Here is a 20,398-nt window from a genome sequence, read left to right as displayed (position 1 = left end):
ATAGTGAAATTTCAGTTAAGTGAAAGAAAGACTTTGATCAATTACCTGTAGTTCATTGTAATGAAATTTGACCAGTAGTATAAAAAGGATCTTAGAAGTCATCTAGTCTAACCCACTAAATTTTATGGATAGGGAAAATGAGGCCTAGGTACGAAAATATTAAATACATTCAAAATAGTTTCTGGGGAGGGGAGATGGAACACTACTGGTTTGAGAGGATGAGAATCAACCATGGATTTCACAGTTGGCTGAGTCTTGAAGGAAGCTAGAAATTCTGCAAGGAGGAGATGAGGAAAGAGTAGAGTGTGGGCATTGAAGACAACCTGTACAAAGGCATGAAGATGGTAGATGGAGTGATGTGTATGGGGAATAGCAAGTAGGCCGATTTGGCTGAACACAGAGTGCAGGAAGGAGAATAATGTTGGATAAGTCTGGAAGTGTGGGCTGGAGCTAGGTTGTGAAGCTCTTCAAATATCAAACAGAAGTTTGTATTTTCTCCTAGAAGGAAGAGATTGTTGAGCAAGGGGAGTGACATGATCACACCTATTCTTTAGAAATGTTGATTTTACAGCTTTGTGGTGAATGGATTGTGAGATTAATTAGGAGATTCTTTAATTGTCCAAGTGAGAGGCCTAGGGCCTGATCTGGGGTGATAGCTGTGTGAGTAGAGATAAGAGGAATTTTAGAGGAGTTGTGGAGGTTGAATTGATAAGCCTTGAGGAGTGGCTATTTGGTGTTGAGAGAGAGACTGACTAGTCAAGGATTGACTTTAGGTTGCAAACCTGGATTACTGGATAATAATAAATAGAGATAAGGAAGTTAAGGTGGAGGGTTTGGGTGAAGGATGAGTTCTGTTTTGGACATTTTGATTTTTAGATGCTAATGGTATATTCACAGTTGGTGATTAGGGATGAGTTGACTAGGATTGGATATTAATTCTAGGAATCACCTGCATAGAGCTAATAGTTGGGTGACTGGGAACTGAAGAGATCAGTAAGAGAAAAAATGTAGAGAGAAGATAACAGGGCCCTGGATGTACCCCACAAACCAAAATGGAGAAATGGATGATGCTGGAAAGCACTAGCTAAAAAGGTCAGCAGATTTGGCAATTAGAACATTGATTACCTTGGAAAGCAGTTTCAGTTGAATGAAGGAAAAGACATAGAGGCAGTAAATACAGGCTGATTTTTTTTTTCTAGGCTCAGTATAATGTGGTTAATCAGAGAAAGCTCTTGTATGTATTGAGTTTTGGAAAGCATTTTGAAAGAGGGAAGTGCAGCACAGATTGAAAAGGATAGGATGCCTTCCAATAGAGTAGAATAACCTGTTCAGAGACCAAATGGATGTGAGAATGTTATGTGTGTTTTCATGCACATACAGATGGTGAGCAGATTTTGTTTGACTAAAATGGGGAATCTGTGTTAGAGAGTAGTGAGAAATTTTATTAGATAATTAAAAATTTGGAGGGGCTTCTGCCTTGGCACAGTGGAGAATGAGCCCAGTTTTCATCATATTAAGTTCTGAATATTGGCAATATAGCTAAATGGAGATAATCTGGAACTTGGAACCAGACTCCTTGGAATTCTCTGTAAAGCCAGTACAACCATGATGGTATTAATGCATTTTGGATATGTGGTAGGTTATCTCTGATTAATATTTACCTTATCACCCTAGTATATTCAGAGTTGACTGTCCTTTTTTGTTGAGACTACTTAACATTATGAATATGTATGTTCTTTCTATTTTCCTCTGAAAAGATCAATTAATCAAGGACCATGTCATATACATTAACACCTCTTTAATCTGGAAGTCAGGTTTCTATATACCTTAATCCTTCAAACAGAATTATAAATTTGGAAGAAAGTCCTTTTTGAGTAGTAGAAATGATTGTTCCCAAATACATGCATTCTTATGGCAAGAGGAGTCTTGTCAAAGGGGGAACCTTCAGACCCTAAGGGACCACCCTAAATTACAGTTTACTTTTATTTTATACACTTCTAAAAGTTGAGTTACTTTATTTTCAGCCTGTAGCTTGTTAGAAGTATCAAATTAGAAAGTTATGAGGAAAGGCAAGGGCTACTAGAAGTAGCCATATCATAGCAGTGAAAAGTGATAGTTTCTGGCATTCTGGTACCATTTAATATAAAGGCAAACAACCCTAGTAGCTTCCAATGATACCATTCTGTTACTGTCAGTAATTGTTCATTATGATTTCTTGAATTATTAATAAATGTTAAAATTATGTGTAGTATGCTTTATTTAAGAAGGTAGGTAAATGCATAATATACTAATAATAACTAATAGCTAACATTTATATAGCTCTTTAAGGCTTTAAAGTGCTTTACCTATATTAACTAATTTTTTTAATATACTAGTATATCTAGTGTATAGTATTTCTGTAGATGAACATAAATGCCTTGAGAGCAGGAACTGTTTTGTTTGTAACTCCAACATATATATAGCACAATGCCTTATATAGAGTAGGCATATGATATATGTTTCCTGAATTTATTTTTATGAAAAGATTTAATTAAAGCTGCATAAAGCCTTTGGTGCTTAAAAGAAGTATAAAATTCAGTTTTCTGGACAATTTACTTATGTGGAATATTCCATTCCTCTATAATACTAGGTGATGATAATAATAAATGTAATAATGATAGCATTTATATAGCCCTTTAAGGTTTACAAAGCACTTTACACATGTTGTCTCATTTGATCAACAAACCTGTGAGGTAGATGCTATTATAACTCCTGTTTTACAGAGGAGGAACTCATTTCTTCCTGATTCCAAGTCCAACACACTATCCACTATGCCACCTGCCTGCCTCAAATAGATAAATGAAGTGTTACTTTTAGTATGCCTCTAGGATAGATCCTAAATAACTAAGGTGTATTACTTTGTGTACTACTAGCCTAAACTTCATTTTTTTTTTCAGCCAAAGGTAAGGTTTATTAGAACATCTGTCATTGTGCAGACTCTGAAGGAGTCTGAGCATCTGAGCTATTGGCTAGATTGTAAAAATCTGAGCAGTAGCTAGATTATGAGAATCTGAGCAGTGGCTACATTTTAGGAATCTAAGCAGCGGCTAGATTATAAGAATTTAAGTATCTTAATGGAGACAAGATGGACCTTATATACAGAAAGACTGTGGGAGGGATCTAGGAGTGGCCAGGTAGTTTGGGGTGACTGGAGAGGGGGTCTAAGGATATCTGAATGGGAGTGGCCAGTAAACTGGGGTGAACAGAATCCTGGGACCTGGACAATGGCATCTAGCTAGAATTAAGGGTGGGAAATGGCTGGGGGCCATAGGGAGGTAAGACTATGGAGAATTAGGCTAGATTAAGGGTAACAGAATTGGGAGATTGGGTGTAGCCATAATGAAAGGCCAGTTGATGGGATTATAGCCTCAGGCAAATGCCATAGATTTCGGCAAGTGGGAAAGTCCAGGGTTTTCCCTTTTGGGGGTCTAGCTCCCATCCTCATCATTCCCCCCTCAAACATATGGGACCCAAATTCTTTTGGAGTAAGGGGCGAAGGTATTGGCTTCTGAAACTGCTTCCTGCTGGCAAGGGATGTAGAGCTGTCCCTGTCTCAAGGAGGTCCCAAGAAGGAGGTTGACTGGAATGGAGCATAGGCTGCATCCAGGGAATGATGAGAGGACATTGGCTGGTACTCGATGTTTGCTACCAATTGTAGGTGAATGGCCTGTAGTCTGGAAAACACAGCCCAAATATAAAGCAGGAACTAGATTTAGGACCCAAATTTGAGAAGATAAAACATCCTTAGCTCTGTTTGGATTCAGATAATTCAGTTTTCCAACCATGCAATATCAAATCCACCTCATAGCCAGGTGGGTAACATTCCCTTTCAAAGGAACATAATGGGGAAACTGAGCCAGGAGGATCCCATCTTAGATTGAGGCTAAAATTGTCTTCTCAGCTTTTTCCAATGCTGACTTCCCACCAGTATCACATTCTCTGAGTAGCTTATAACATTTCTCTCAGATGATGGATTATTGAGTTATCGATGGATTATTATGATCCATTAGACAACTCAAAACCATGATCTTTTTTACCTCAAACAGCAAGTTTCACTAATCACAGCTTAGGAAAATCTTTTCCAGGATTTACATCTCAAATTTAAATTTGTCCTGGTGTAAAAAGCCAATCATTAGATTATTTCTATATACTTGCAAATTCTCAACAAGACAAAACCCAAACAAGCTTTTTGGCAAGTTTACACATTAAAACAATAACCAACATTAGCCAAATTATTTTAGCAGTAACCAAATCATGAAAAACTGCTTGACATAACTGATACAAAAAGTTCACCAATTTGAAACTTGAAACAAACCCATTACCAATCAGGTGACTTCAGTTTTGTTAAATGCATTTCCAAATTACTTTACAGAGAGAAGCAACATCTCATCATTAACAGTTAAAACTACAACTTTAAAAGAGCATGCTTACCCAAGTTTGGAGGCTGGCTTCTTTACCTTGAGCAGGGTGTGCTGAACCTGGATGATGCTTCCAGGAAAAGGCTTAGGGCCCAAGGCCATTGCCAGTGGGACCCACACTATAGTTGCTGCCCCTCCCCCCTCCTTCCTTTCCCAGGTGGGGGAGGGGGAAATCAAAGGTGAGGGGTGAAGGGTGAAACTCTCTTCTCCTATGAGAGATACCCTCTTGACTCTAGGGAAGGGAGTAGGAGAAAGGAGTGACCAGGGTTTTAAGGAGTTTCAAAACTCCTTAATGATCAATCACAAAAACTCCAGAATCTGCCAAGATATTTTTAGCTGTTCTGACTTTTCCCTGTAACCTCCATGGAGGAGGATTCAGGAATGTAGCGGGAAGAGAATAAGTAAGCCTCAGGGAACCAAAAAGCAACTGAAGTTTTCCCTAATTCCCTAGCGCTGAGAGAATTGACAGAATTGGGCATGCACTTCCAGATAGGGCATCCGTCCTTGTCCTCCATGCTGCAGAAGGTGTACCTAGGTCCGTGGCCTCAAACCAACCCAGTTGACTGAGAGCCTGAGAGCTTCAGGCTGAGTGTGAGACAGCCTCGTAACTGTCTGCCCAAAAAGTACCTCCAAGCTTTGGTGCTTGGAGAGCGACCCCAACTGCAGAGCAAGAAAGGAGGGTGGGGGGAGGCTTGCATATCTTCCAGTCTTGGTTGGAGAAGAACTTGGGGTTAGGCAGTTTCCCTGTATGAGCCACCAAAATGTTGAGGTTTAGAAGTGCTGGGACTCCAAAAACATGCAGGTCCTGCCTCAAAGAATTCTACCTAAGCCTTCTTTCAGCCAAAGATAAGGTTTATTAGAGCATCTGTCATATTGGGTAGACTCTTAAGGAGCCTGAGCATCTGTGAACTATTGGCTAGATTGTAAAAATCTGAGTAGTGGCTAGATTTTAAGAATCTAAGCAGTGGCTAGATTATAAGAATCTAAGCCTAAACTTCATTTTTGTTGATTGTTTTTCCTTTTAGGTTCTAATGACATCGTGATAAAGGCACAAGTTTTAGCTGGCGGTAGAGGAAAAGGAACATTTGAGAGTGGCCTCAAAGGTGGAGTGAAGATAGTTTTTTCGTAAGTCTGTCATAAATGTCAGACATGTTTCAGAAAAAAAAGTTATCAGTGTTATTAAATAGTTGAAATTATGAGATTTAAATATTATACAAGAGATTTATAATGTTACATGACTTTTTTATTGTAATATTATCAATATCTGCCTTTTAAAGAAGAGCTATGATGTTTGAAAATGTTTTCTTTTTTCAGTCCAGAAGAAGCAAAAGCCGTTTCTGCACAAATGATTGGGAAGAAGCTATTTACCAAGCAAACAGGAGAAAAGGGCAGAATATGCAATAATGTGTTAGTCTGTGAGCGCAGATATCCCCGGAGAGAATACTACTTTGCAATAACAATGGAAAGGAGTTTCCAAGTAAGTAATTATGCACATAACGCTCTTATGGTGTGATTGGTGTGTTTAGATAGAAAAATCCTTTGTGGATGAGATTGCTGTCTTAAAAATAGAATATTATTATTGTATTGTTTATATGGTGACTCCACTAATTTAAAATAAGCTGATTTACTGTATGAGGTGATGAAAAGACAGCCCTAGGTAGAATTCCAAATAGTGAATTCCGTTGGATACCCATTTTGTTGTGGTGTTTTGTTATGGCTAATACAATGCTAGAAATTACATTCCCAGTCTGCAACAGTTCATGAGTCAAGTGATTATGTAATGAATTTACAAATAAATACTTCATACTTTTGAGAAGAAAGAGAGGAAGTATCTTACACACACCATACCGCCTATTTTTTCTTTCAGGATTTCAGATCTTTTTGTGTTTGGTTGGGAACTTAGAAATTTTAAGTGAATTTTTCTATTGAAGATGGTTGGGATACTTCAAATGGAAAGAGGTGAGAGAAACTGAAGGATGCCTGCTTCTTTAGGGCAGGACAACAGAAATAAAGACCTAGGCTATATTCTTCACTTAGTCAGAAGTGCTAATAGTACTTCTAGAGTATAGTGTGAAATCATTTATAAGTATATAAATTAAGGGAGTTGTACTAAATTATTTTTAAGGTCTCTTATTCTATGAGCCTGTGATATTTGGAAACAGAATTAACATATGTTTTGCATGCTAATTGTGTTCCTCTAAGCATTTGCATTCTGTACTTAGTTTTGAAGGCCATTGCTTGACTCTGTATATTTATCTGTGTAAAAACTAGGGGTTTTTTTTTTGGTTAAAAGTAATGTTTCAGTTTTTCAGTACCAAAGAGAGGATTTGTTGTAAATCATTAGTTGCTGTAGAAAATTTAATGTAGCCAAATAAGTAATTAAGTTAAATTCAGTTCTCCCATTGGTGAGTGCCTCCCATTGAGAAATGACCTATATCAGCTATCCTTCTATTAATTTTACCACTATGTCCTTCACAATGATAACGATGATAATCATAATAGCTTAGCTTTTATATAGCACTTTAAGGTTTGAAAATACTTAGAAATATTATTTCACTTTATCCTCACAATAACCTTGAGCTATTATTACCTGCATTTTACAGATGTGGAAACTGAGGCAGAGAGAGGTTATGTGACCTGCCCAGGCCCACATAACTAATAAGTGATTGAGACATGTTTCAAACTTAGGCCTTGCTGACTCTAAGTCCAGTGCTCTATCTACTGTGCCATCGTCTTGCCTGTCACAAGTACCTTTCTCCCTACCCCAGCTCCCTTTTATGTGTTGTCTTCTTAGGAAATAAATTTCTTGAGGGCAGGGGTTGTCTTTTTGCTTGAATTTGTATCCCTAGCACTTAGCACTAAGTGACTGGCACCTAGTAAGTGCTTAATAAGTATTTGTTGATTTGACTTGACTGTTTAACTCAAAGGAGAATTCTTTATAGCAAGCATTTCCACATTTTTCTTTTAAAAAACCTTCAGCAACTCACTATTGTTTATGAAATAAAAGTCCAGATTCCTTACTCTAACATTCAAGACCTTTTACAACCTTGTTCCAACCTTCCTTTCCTGTCTTTCTCACATAGACCCCTTCACATACAAACCAAATCTGGATTGCCTAGAGAATAGTGTATATGAAGAAGAATGTGTAAGGGAAGGCTGAAAAGGAGGTGTATCCAGGTTGTGAAAGGCCTTGAATGTTAGGGTAAGGAATTTGAATTTTATTTAGTAGGCAAATGAAAGTTTGTTGAACAGGAGAAGGATGTGTGAACATAGCTTTGTTATATAGAGTCCTTATTTTAATTGTAATTTTACCTAACTATTCTAATCTCTAGTTATGTTTTAATTCTAGAAATTGCTTATTTGTAATGTACAAAGCCTTTTTTGAGTCTAGAATAAGTCATTGAGCTCATCTGAGTCCCCTGCAAAGATTGGGGATTCCTGGATGGGATGGATGTAGAGTGAGAAGTTGAGATGTTCTCTGAGCACAGCATGGTTTAGTGAAAGTAGCCTTATATTTGGAGTGAGAACTTGAGTTTGTTCTGTTTCTACCAGGGGAGAGGAAAAAATTTTGGAGTTGGGAAATCTGTGTTTGAATCTTAGCTCTATCACTTATTGTCACCATGGGCAATTTTTCTGGGCCTTAATTTCCTTATTTATAAAAAGGAAGGAGACAAACTAGTTGCTCACTATGGTCTCTTTAGCTCTCAGATCCTATATTTTTTCTTTTATTTTGTACTGTGAATACATTTTCTCCAGTGTAACACTAGATGGTAGTAAAACCCTACTAAAAGTATATAAAAACCTTTATGGAATTATCATTTTACTATATATGTTGTTTAGTAACTTTTAAAATGAAATCTCTTTAAAGACTTTTTTCTGCCCGAACCTGTACTTTTTGCATGTTCTATTTTCAGTGACCTTTGAGATACCCAAACAAATCCATTTAATTTTTTAAAAATATTTATCAATATATTTACATATGTGTTAAAATATAATACAGATTCCCGGCACATGGGGTGGGGAGGAAGGGGTGCACATGGGTCATTGCGCTAACAGCACCGCCAAGTAGGAGACCCACCTTAAAGAAAGGGGGTCAGGCCTAGGAGACTGAGGGGAATAACCTCTCTCCCAGGTCCCTCACAGTCTTGGCCCGACTACCCCAATAGCATGTTCCCTGTGGCCTTGTTTTGTCTTAAATGGAATATGGTTTCTTTACTCTGCATGACTTTTATGTTCAAGTGCCAAGAGTCATCACTGGCAACAGCCCTGACAAGGTTGTGGGAAATGGGTTGGAGGGGCCCATGGACTTCTCTTATTGAGTTAACTTTTTTTTTGTCTTCCACTCTAAACCACCTTTGCTGACCCGTTAAGTTTATTCCAAGTCTGTGTCTTCTTTGGGTTTGTAAACAGTCTCAAACTTCTGCATGTACTTTTTGATGTACTTCTTTGTTTTGTGTTTCACATTCTCATTGCACTCCAAATCTTCAGGGTTCTTATGGTATTTCTGCTCCTTGTTCATGACAGCGTGAGTCAGCTTGCAGGCTAGATGCTTGAAGTCTTCAGTTGTGGTTATCCTCCCCACTCTGCAGTCAGGTTTCTGATAAGGATTCAGGCACTGCACGATGAACTGGGACATCTCTTTCCTGAACACTTCTTTGCTCTTCTTGGCCAATTCACTTGAGATATCTGCTTCTGTGGTTTTGGGTTTTTTGGAAGACTTCATGGAGTTTTCATTGTAAGTTGGAGAGTTCCCATGTCCATTTCAGCCTCTTATTCAAGGTTAGCCTCATCTCCTGGGCTTTCCCAAGTAGGAAGATCCCACTGACATGTGATGACATGGTAATAGTAGACCTTTCCCTCTGGATCCCAGGCCATTTAATGTTTTGGAGTGATTATGTGCTATTATATTGCTACGTCATTCATATAGTCATTTGCTATATTAGTACTTCTAGTTTTAGCTGGTCATAGATGTAGGTAGGTTTTATTTATATGTTGTATCCAGAAACTGAGTGGAGTTAGATATTTTTGGGACAAGTTCAGATTTATTTCCAGATGATGCTGCACAATTATATCTGCCTCACATTCAGTTTGGGAAAATCTAGAAAATCATATACAACTATTTCAAAGGCAACATTGCAGTGAGAAAAGGCCAAAATAATCTCAAAGATTTATTTATTTCAAGAACTAGAAATTCATTGGAACTCTGTCCAATATAGGTTTGTTGTTGTTGGGCTTTTTTTTTTGGTTTGTTTTTGTTGAGGAGCTCAGGGTTAAGTCACTTGCCCAGAGTCACACAGCTAGTGAGTGTTATATGTCTGAGGCTGGAGTTGAACTCAGGTCCTCCTGACTCCAGAGCCAGTGCTCTATCCATTGCACCACCTAGCTGCCCTGTTTGTTATTTTTAAAGATATTGTGCTCACCAAGTCTAGGATTTTGAGGAACGAGAGACACAGCTTCAAAATCAATTGATCTAACTATAGGGTTTGTTGGAAGGATAAAAAATGCTGCTGTACATAATCACTCATGCAGCTAGAAAGCTTGCTGAGGGACCCAGTTAACCAAAGCCATTCTGGAGATGTTTAAAGATGAAATTGGAAAGAAAGAAGTATACAGATAAAAGTGGGAAAAGACCTATTCAGATTTTTCATCTCAGTTTGACGTTTGAGTCCTGGATGTGCCGCTTGTAGAGAAGGTACAGAAGAAAACAGAGATGGGAAAAGCAGATAGATCAAATATATGCGGAGGTGATATAATTTTGAGGGCTTTGGGGAGTTCAGTTCTCAAGGCATGTGAAAGAGGGGAAGATATCAAAAAAGTAGAAAAGAACAAACTCTTGTATCTTATTACCAGAGCATATCATTGCCTACTTTCTTATCTATAAATAAATTTTGTAAGAATAATCTACACGTGAATTAAGAGCATTCTTGAAGGTATGAAAAGGGAACAAGGAGGCTTTCATAGATTCTTTTTTATAGCAGGCTACATCTTGACCATCACAATTCACTGAAAGATGTAGGAACATCAAGATTCCACTGGGCTTTATTTGTTGCCTGTAAAAATATTTTGATTGAATAGAACAGAACACCACCTTAAAGGCATAGTAGAAAGAATTAGGGATTTGGAGTTAGTGTATCTGGTTCAGATACTGTCTCTGCTACCTAACTATATACCTTGGGCAAGTCACATTACGTCTCTGCACCTCAGTTTCCTCATCTTTAAAGTGAAGGACTAGATGGACTAGATGGCTTCTGAGGTCCCTTACAGTTGTACATCTCTAATCCAAATGATGCCAAAGGATCTCCCAAGATTCCTTTAAAGATGTAACGACAGAGACTACTCTGACCCTCTGATTATTAATACGAAGTGAGGCAGAAAACAGGTGTTCACTCTTGTCATAGGGGCTATTTGGCACTGACTCCAGATGATAGAAGGATTCTCTCTAACTGGTGAGACCTACCAAATGAATCTGTTTGCCTCTAATGCTGTCATGATTGCATCGAGCCCTGGGACGTTGCAGAGCCTCTTAAAGGAGATCCATAGTTTGGGAGGACAATCTCAAGAGATGGAGCAGCGAGGGAGAGAAATTTCTATTGTCAGTGGGTCGCTTGTCTGGAGTTGTCCTTTGCATGAAGGGGATATGTATAAGTTAGAAATTACTCCTGAGCTATACATGCAGTGTGTTAGGGAAATGAGTTCATTGCTGAAGTCCTGCAGAATATGTAATTATCCTATGTTAGTGTTTATTTTCTTTTTTGAATTTATTCTTGGTTTGTCATATGAATCACAGACTTAATGTTGGAGGCTGTCTTGGAGATAATGAAGTCCAGCTTTTGTCCTCCCTGTCTCCACATTTTATATAGCAGGAAACAGAGGTCCACAGAGGTAATGTGAGGTAATGTGACTTGTTTAAGATCACACAGGTTGTAAGTAGCAAAGCTAGCTGTCACTTAAACATAGCTTGTCAGATTGCAAATCCAGCATTCTTTGCTTTAGACCCATATGCCTGTCTAGGATATCTTCATAAATACTTTTCATGAACTTTTTTTTATAAGGAAACTTTAAATGTAGCCAATAGTATGAAAATATTGTGACTAACATTTACAACTTTGATCAGAATTCTTTGTTGTACAAGTATTTCTTTATCATTCTATGAAAAGTCAACAATAAACTAATACAGCAGAACAGATAACTTGTTTAGAAGTAAAGCATACAGAATGATGAACTGAATATTCTGGTTACTTACTGTTTTTCTCCTTGTATAAGACACAGATTTTAAAATAAAATCTGAAGTACAAAGGCTAACAAATTGTCATTTGCATATACTTTCTAACCCCTCTCATCTGCTAGTCTTCCTTATTGAAACCTAGCTCGAAAACAACTATTCCAGGTGACTTTCCTTGACTGAACATAGCTACATCTGTTTATTCCAGTATATAGATTTAGCATGCATATATTTATTATTCAGCTTATGTGATGTATTTTGGAAGATACATTATGTTGCATAATATTCTTCAGTTACTTCAATAGGTATATTCCTTCTCTTTTTCTTGAGGGCAGGTTTAATATTTTCTTTGCCCCGTTGTATCCATTTAGCAGTCTGGGACTGCATATAGCACAGATCCTGTTGAGTGAGCTAAAAATCTGATTCTTGTCTTTTACCTAGGGTCCTGTGTTGATTGGAAGCTCTCAAGGTGGTGTCAACATTGAGGATGTTGCAGCAGAGAATCCTGAAGCAATATTTAAAGAACCTATTGATATCATTGAAGGCATTAAAAAGGAACAAGCCACCAGGGTAAATTGCTTCAAGACTTTTTCTTAGTCCTGCAATTTGAGAACTTTTATAAATATTTTAAAAAATTTACACAAAGTAAAGTATGAGTAACACGGCTGTATGGTTTAGAAGTAGGACTCAAATCCAGTCTTTGTGACTTCAGCTCTAGTCCTTAATCTGTTGACTTTACTTTTCACTAATCTCATAGATTCAGAGCAGTTGTTTATTTGAGGTGTGATTATAAGACCTTGAGACTATTTTCATTTTGTCTGTTGAAGTTGAAGAGAATTGATCATTGCATGAATGTATCACAACACAAATCAACCTGTGATAGCAATATTTTGTACTGGCAGCTATAAAGTGTAGAAGTACATATTGTTTTGTGCCCATATAAAATGAGTGACCATTTAGTTAGAACAAAAGATTAATGTCAAATGTTGTAGGAAATTAAATATGCAATTGATTCTTGACCTATGAGAAGAAACTCACTGGGGATGAAATACTGTTGAGAGCTAGAATTTCTGATTTTCATAAAAGGTTACAAGATGGTAGGAGTAATAACCATGACAGTGAACAAAGTAGTTATTAAATTCCATGTATCACTAATGAAAATGTTCAAATAATTCCAGGAGTTTATTTTCAAAAGTGAAATACCTATGGCATTTTAGGCTTTTTATTCAAATAAAAGACAAGCTGCCAGAATTATGGCTGATATTAATAGTTAAATTTAGTTAAAAGAATAGACTGAAGAGAAACCTTCACATATTCTGTGAATATTGTGCCACCCTTGGGAGTGATGATATTGAATAATGAAGACTTGACATTTCTTCTGATATTTAAACGAAAGCTCCATGTGTTATTCTATATTTTTGAAGAAATTAGGTAGCAGGTGATGAAACATGGTACTTCCTTTGTGTCCTAGGACAAAATTCAGAGTCAACAGTAGAAAATAGAAACCTGAAATCCAAGAAACTGTGATTCAGAATCACAGGTCAATAAAATACTTTGCATTTGCATAGTGCTGTGCACTTGTAGAGTTCTTTCATATATTTTCTCATTTAATACAATAGCCTCTTTTGAAAATAGATTTCTATTGATTTCTTTTGTTTTCACATCACCTAGATTTCCCTTTTCCTTCTCATTTCCCTCTCCATCCTTTATAACAAAAAAATTTTTTAAGAATGAAAGCAAAAGAGGAAGGAAGAAAAAAGTTCAGTAAAACTCATGAACATATTGAACAAGTCTAACATGATATGCAGTGATTTAGACCCCTATTTATGCAAAGGAATGGGGAGAGGTTTCTTTTCAAATCTGTACTTTGGTGCCAAGCTTGTATGATAGCCACTTCAGGAAAGCAGGACAGATGTTATTTTCCTCAGTTTGCAGATGAAGAAATAGAGGCACAAAGAGGCTATAACTGACCTGAGGACAAATGGGTGGTAAATACCAGTTCTTGGGCCCAGGTTATTTGTACTCCAGTACTTTTTGCACCACATCACCCTGCGGCGTCACTTGACTATTATTGGGATGTGGAAGTCACAGACTAGAATGGGATTGGGATTCCTGTCTGTGGAAAGTGCTGTCATTATCATGGAGATTTGAAACATGGGAGAGAAAAATCATTGCCATGAGATGTTTTCTAATAGTTTATAGACGATGAATAGATTGAGTGGGGTCAGAAATAGAAATTGTAAAATGGAGGCAGGTCATAGTAATTTTCAAGTATAATGTTCAGAGGATATCTGTTCACTGGACTCCTCCTTTCTGTTTGCTTTATTAAATATTTAGCATCCTTTATTGGTGATGAGGCACCACACTCTTTCCCTCAGACTGTTTTGTTGTGGATTGCTAACAAATTTCTTTGGCATCATTGTCATTGTCATTGTCATTGTCATTGTTCTTATAGACCTCAACCTGAGAGTTCAAACAATCTCAGACCTATAATGTAACAATTCAGGAGCATTTGAGAGAAAAAAGGAGTAAACTGTGGCCCAGTGGTTGGCATATAGTGTACTTTCTGAGAAATAGATTTTGACCTATTACCCAGATTGATTAATACCAGATTTGATTACAAATAACTTTTTGCTGTTTTCAAGAATATCCATCCTCAAATGATAAAGATTTGCTACTTTTTGAAAATATTTAAAAACATGTGCTACAGTCTCTGTAGAATAAGTGTATAGCTTCCCAAGGTAACTACTTTGAAGGGGACAAAACTCATATTTGTTTGTGTGTGTGTGTGTGTGTGTAGCATATTTGTTGTAAGAATCTCATTTTTTTTTCCATTACACTCCACAAAATGTCAGAATCCAAACAACTTTAAAGGAAAAGGTGGTTTTCATAACTTTGCTATTTTTTGGAGAATAGGCATAGCAACTTAAATGTATGTAATGTGGTTATTAGTTTATGTGACATAGCTATTAATAAAACTTAAACCTTGAAATTCTAGTCATGGCTAGATTGTGCTTTAAATGAGGAATAAGGGTAAAAGGTTTCTCTGCAGATAATTAGCCTTTAGTGATTCTGCTAAATGTAATTTGAGTCCTCATTTGCTTTCCAGGATTTTCCATGACTTAATTTTAAGTTTCATTTAAACATTAAGTCTGAGTTCTACATTGATATGTTTACTAAGAGAATCTTGAAAAGGAAATCATTTATTACTGTTAGGGGTGGGTAATATGATAGTTTCAGCTGTTCATTGATTCTGCATCGAACTATAGAGTCACAGAATGTTAGAGCCTAAAGGATGGTGGAGATCAGTCTACTGACATTCAGTCTTTGTGATACGTCACAAAATATAATTCTAGCTCATGTCTATTATATTCTTAAGTAAATTGCCTTAATGATTATTTTGGAATATCATTTAAGAGTCTGATTTTATAACAGATTGGATTATCCTTTTATGTGCAAATTGAAGTTTCTTTTTTTCAGAGTGTCCTAAAGTATCTTTCCTTTCACTAACATTTCCATATTCTCATAATTTAGAGGTGGTGGAGGCCTTAGAGATTTAGTCCAGCCACTTCCATTTTACAGTTGAGGAAACCAAGGGACAGAGAAGTGAAGTGATTTGCCTATAGTCAAACAGTAGTACAGCCCAGAGTTGGACTCAGGTCCTCTAACTGTAAAGCCAGCACTCCTTCCACTCTGCTGTAATTACTCTCTCACTCACTTAAATACTTTGACCAGAATTCTTTTGTAATTCAGAAACTTTAAAAATACCTTAAATTTTTTACGCTAAATTTGTACCACTGCAAAATAACTTTCTACTGTTAAAATGTATTGACTATATGTTAACAAATTAGAAAAAAAAACTTGTGCTATGTGTTGATTCAGCTTGCACGGAATATGGGATTTCCTTCAAGTCTTGTGGATTCAGCAGCAGAGAACATGATCAAGTTGTATGAACTCTTTTTGAAATATGATGCAACCATGGTAGAAATAAATCCAATGGTAGAAGATGCTGATGGAGGTGGTAAAGTATCATCTTTTATCATTAAAAGTATTTGTTAAGTGTTATCTTTATATATGCACACACACACACACACATATCTAACATTACACTCAGTAACTTAAATTAAGTATTCTTAACTTTAGACTCATAATTTTAAAGCAGAGTAATGACACAGAAAGAAATATTAAGGCTATTTATTAAAACAAATACTTCAAGTACAGGCATGGGGGATAGTGCACATGTTGAGAGTGAGTAAAATAGAAGTTAGATATTAGAGGGAATTATGACCATTTGTTAATACTGATTTTGAAGAAAGCTTGTGATTTTGAACTTGTTATTACTAATCTTTTGGATTAAAATGCTAACATAATTATGAGGGCATTAGTATATGAGTTTGATACTTGTCTCACAGGGCACTGGTCATGGTTTTACAAAGTGTTGAACAAGGTAGAGACGGTATTATTTGTGTGTATTTATGTGGTCTTTTGAGTTCTCTTAAGACTTTATCCATCCTAGTATAATACCATATACCTAATATGGTAGAGATAGGAATTGGACCTGTGATTTCATTGTTGCAGGCAACTCCAAGAAAAGGACATTCCGTCTCCTAATGCAGTTTGGCACCTTCTCTGCAATTATAATTTTAAAGGGTTGCTTTTGGGAGTGAGAAGTTAATTATGTGACCCTTTTTTCTAAGAGTTACACAGCCAATAGGTGTCAGAAGTGGGATTTGAACCTAGATCTTCCTGGTTTGGACTGTCTGTGCTACTGCTTCTCACTATGCATATTAGGCTTCAAAAAATAACGACAATGATGAAATAGAAGAAAAAGGATAAAGATTTTTGTTTTTTGGGTTTTTGTGGTTTGCTTTCACATTTTTCTATGGAAATGGAAGCTATATTTAAGGTTGCTTACTTCTCTCTAGACTTTTTGAATAGGTTTCAAATTCGCCACTTTGGCCTTATTAATATACTTACAACTGCGCAAGTGAATTCATTTTTACTGTCTTTATTTTCTCTAAAGTCTCTTGTTTGTTGTTGTTCAGTCGTTCAGTTGTGTCTGACTCTTTGTGATCCCATGGACCATAGTGCGCCAGGTTGTTCTGTCCTTCACTATCCCTTGAAGTTTATCCAAGTTCATGTCCATTGTTTCCGTCATACTATCCATCTTTCTTCTCCCATCCTCCTTTCCTTTTGATTTCAGTCTTTTTCACCATCAGGTTCTTTTCCAGTGAGTCCTGTCTTCTCATTATGTGGCCAGAGTATTTAAGCTTCACCTGTGATATTTGACTTTCCAGTGAATAGCCTGAATTAATTTCTTTAAGTATTGACTGATTTGATCTCCTTCTTGTCCAAGGGACTCTCAAAAGTCTTATCTAGTACCACACTTTTTTTCATCTCTTATCTATCTATCTATCTATCTATCTATCTATCTATCTATCTATCTATCTATCTATCTATCTGTCTGTCTGTCTGTCTGTCTGTCTGTCTGTCTGTCTGTCTGTCTGTCTGTCTGTCTATCTATCTATTTTAGGAAGTTGGGGTTAAGTGATTTGCCCAAGGGTCACACAGCTAGTAAGTGTCAAGTGTTTGATCTGAAGCCAGATTTGAATTTGGGTCTTCCTGACTTCAGGACCAATGCTCTATCCACTGCACCACCCAGCTGCCTCCCAGTACCACATTTTGAAAGTGTCAGTTCTGTAGTGCTCAGTTTTCCTTATGGTCCAACTCTCACAGTGATACATTGCTATTGGAAAAACCATAGTTTTGACTATATGGACCTTTGTCGGCAAAGTGATGTCTCTGCTTTTTAGTGTGCTATCCAGATTTGCTGTAGCTTTCTTTCCAAGGAGCAAGAGTCTTTTAATTTTATGGCTGCAGTCATTGTCTGCAGTAATATTTGAATCCAAGAACATAAAATTTGACACTGCTTCAATTTCTTATCCCTCTATTTGCCAGGAAGTAATGGGACCAGTTGCCAAGATCTTAATTTTTTTGATGTTAAGCTTCAAATCAGATTTTACACTTTTCTGTCACCCTCATCAAAAGACTTCTTAATTCCTGTTCACTTTCTGCCATTGGAGTGGTATCATCTACATGTCTGAGAAGGTTGATATTTCTCCTAGCAACCTTAATTCCAGCTTTTGGTTCACCCAGGCTGGCATTTCACATGATGTACTGTGCATATAAGTTAAATAGATAAGGTGACAAAATACAGCCTGATTGTGTTCCTTTCCCAATCTTAAACCAAACAGTTGTTCCATGTTTGGTTCTAACTGTTACTTCTTGGCCCACATGCAGGTTCCTGAGGAGACAAGATGATCTGGTAATCCCATCTTGTTAAAGTCTTACCAACATTTTATTGTGATCCATAAGCAGAAGTAGATATTTTTCTGGAACTTCCTTGTTTTCTCCATAATCTAGCAAATGTTGGCAGTTTGGTCCCCCTGCCTCTTTGAAAACCAACCTGTTCTTCTGGTAATTCTCAATTCACATGTTACTGAAGCCTAGCTTACAGAATCTTAAGCATAACCTTGCTGGCATGTGCAATGAGTACAATTGTTAAATAATTTGAACATTTTTTGTCATTGCCCTTCCTTAGCATTGGGATATAAACTAATTTTCCAATCTAGTGGCCTCTGTTGTGTTTTTCAAATTTGCTGGCATATTGAGTACTGTGCTTTTACAGCATTGTCTTTTAGGGTTTTAAATAGTTTAGCTGGACTTCTGTCACTTCGGGGTAGCTAAGTAGCACAATGGATAGAACACTGGCTCTGGAATCAGGAGGACCTGAGTGCAAATGCCTCAGACACATAAGTCTCACTAGCCTTGTGACTCTGGGCAAGTCACTTAACCTCAGTTGTCTCACTTAGAAAAAAAAAAAGGAATTCCATCACCTCCATTTGCCTTGTTGCTAGGCATACTTCTTCCTAAGGCCCACTTGACTTGAACCTGCTGCCTTGAGGCCACAGGTTCCCCACCTCTGCTTTGGGATACCTGGCTCTAGATCAGTAAAAAGCAGTTGTGTTTATCATCGATGTGAAGATCTTTGTTGTATAGTTCTTTTATGTATTATTACTACCTCTTTTTAATCTTTGATGCTCCTGTTTCATCCCTACCATTTTTGTCTTTTATCATGCCCATTTTTGCATGAAATATTCTCTTCATATCTCCAGTTTTCTTGAAGAGATCTCTTGTCTTTCTCATTCTGTTGAGTTGGGATGGGTTTGTGAAGTGGAGCCAATGGCAGACTTAACTCCTAGGGATGTTGCCTAAAAAGAAGCTTAGTTTGTCAGTCCTTGACCGTAACTCTATCAATAAGGATAAAATTGAAGTCTGTGTTGTTAGTAAAGTATTGAGAGGAGATACCTTTTCCTAACTGAAGAATATTTGATCATATAGAACAGGAATGTTGTTGGAAATTATTTGTCTTTGACTCGAAGTTAAGATCACATTTTCATTATTCTTTCTTTTAAGTGCTGTGTATGGATGCGAAGATCAATTTTGATTCTAACTCATGTTATCGTCAAAAGAAAATCTTTGACCTGCAAGACTGGACTCAGGAAGATGAAAGAGACAAAGAAGCAGCTAAGGCAGATCTTAACTATATAGGCTTAGATGGAAACATTGGGTGTTTAGGTACTGTACCTATGTTGTATCTGATTGGCTAATATATAATTTTTGTTTAAATGACTTGTAAAACTGTCCTTTCCTCCTACCTTTAACAGTAAATGGTGCTGGTTTGGCTATGGCCACAATGGATATAATAAAACTTCATGGTGGCACTCCAGCCAATTTTCTTGATGTTGGAGGTGGTGCTACAGTTGATCAAGTGACACAAGCATTTAAACTTATAACTTCAGATAAAAAGGTAAGAATAGGACCGTGTTTCATAATTTAAATAGTGGAATCAAAGACTGATTTTTTTTTCTTAGCTAATATAATTAAACTAATTTAAATTTTGGCAAAATTTGGAATCTTGACTTTTTTTCTTGAAGGAAAAATTAATCCTGGAAAATGAGACTATTCTCATTTTGAAACACCTCTCTCCTTTTCCCAGTAGCATATTAAAAGTAATAGTGCATGATTTTTCTTTGTTAGTGTTTGTTACATTTGAAAAAGAAAAAGGTGTACTTTGACTTTGTAGAACATGTCATAAGCTATTAGAAAAAAGAAAAATTGAAAGGCCTTTAGGAAAGAATTAATTTAAGGGACCATAAAATGTTTTGTGGTTCGTCCTTTTGTCTTCAGTCAGGACCATTTTAGAAAGTAAATAATCTTACATTTATTGTTTGTTTGGGAGGTAATAATGGGGGAGAGAAAGGTCTAAGAAAGCTACTCCTACCAAAAATATAATTCTTCTAAAAGCAGTGCATCTGATAAACACTTGCCTTGCTGGCAGTTACTTAGAGAAAGTTCAAGAAGCAACAAGGAGGACTGATATTTAGTTCTGGAGATGTAATTCTAACAAGTTTTGTGATGTTCTTCTAACTTTGGGAGAAAGTGACTGTGTCATATTGGAATCCCTAATAGGAAATGAAGAGAATCATAGACTGAGTCTCTAGACATCAAGATAACATTGCAAAAAAAAAAATTGAGGAATAGGTAGATATAGGCAGATGAGCAGAGACTTTGAAGTGGAATATGGCTCACGGGAGATGGAAAATGCTTAAAAAATTCTAAGTGGATAGTTGAAGATAACTCCAAAGAAATGGGAAAA

The 20,398-nt window shown here is 36.8% G+C and overlaps 1 protein-coding gene across 1 annotated transcript in view; it reads left to right on the top strand.

Moving 5' to 3' along the window:
- SUCLA2 (succinate-CoA ligase ADP-forming subunit beta) overlaps positions 1 to 20,398 on the top strand; it is a 53,677-nt gene that overhangs the window by 21,056 nt on the left and 12,223 nt on the right. The window contains exons 3-8 of the mRNA XM_020993648.2: positions 5,483 to 5,582; positions 5,772 to 5,934; positions 12,121 to 12,249; positions 15,562 to 15,700; positions 19,156 to 19,317; positions 19,407 to 19,549. Coding sequence (XP_020849307.1) covers positions 5,483 to 5,582; positions 5,772 to 5,934; positions 12,121 to 12,249; positions 15,562 to 15,700; positions 19,156 to 19,317; positions 19,407 to 19,549 — 836 coding nt within the window. The remainder of the gene's footprint in view (positions 1 to 5,482; positions 5,583 to 5,771; positions 5,935 to 12,120; positions 12,250 to 15,561; positions 15,701 to 19,155; positions 19,318 to 19,406; positions 19,550 to 20,398) is intronic.

Source organism: Phascolarctos cinereus, unplaced genomic scaffold (genome assembly GCF_003287225.1).
Source record: "Phascolarctos cinereus isolate Bilbo 61053 unplaced genomic scaffold, phaCin_HiC Scaffold_726;HRSCAF=1367, whole genome shotgun sequence".
In the NCBI taxonomy this organism is placed as follows: domain Eukaryota; kingdom Metazoa; phylum Chordata; class Mammalia; order Diprotodontia; family Phascolarctidae; genus Phascolarctos; species Phascolarctos cinereus.
Note: the sequence above shows the minus strand (reverse complement) of the source record. Positions and strands in the feature narration are given on the sequence as shown.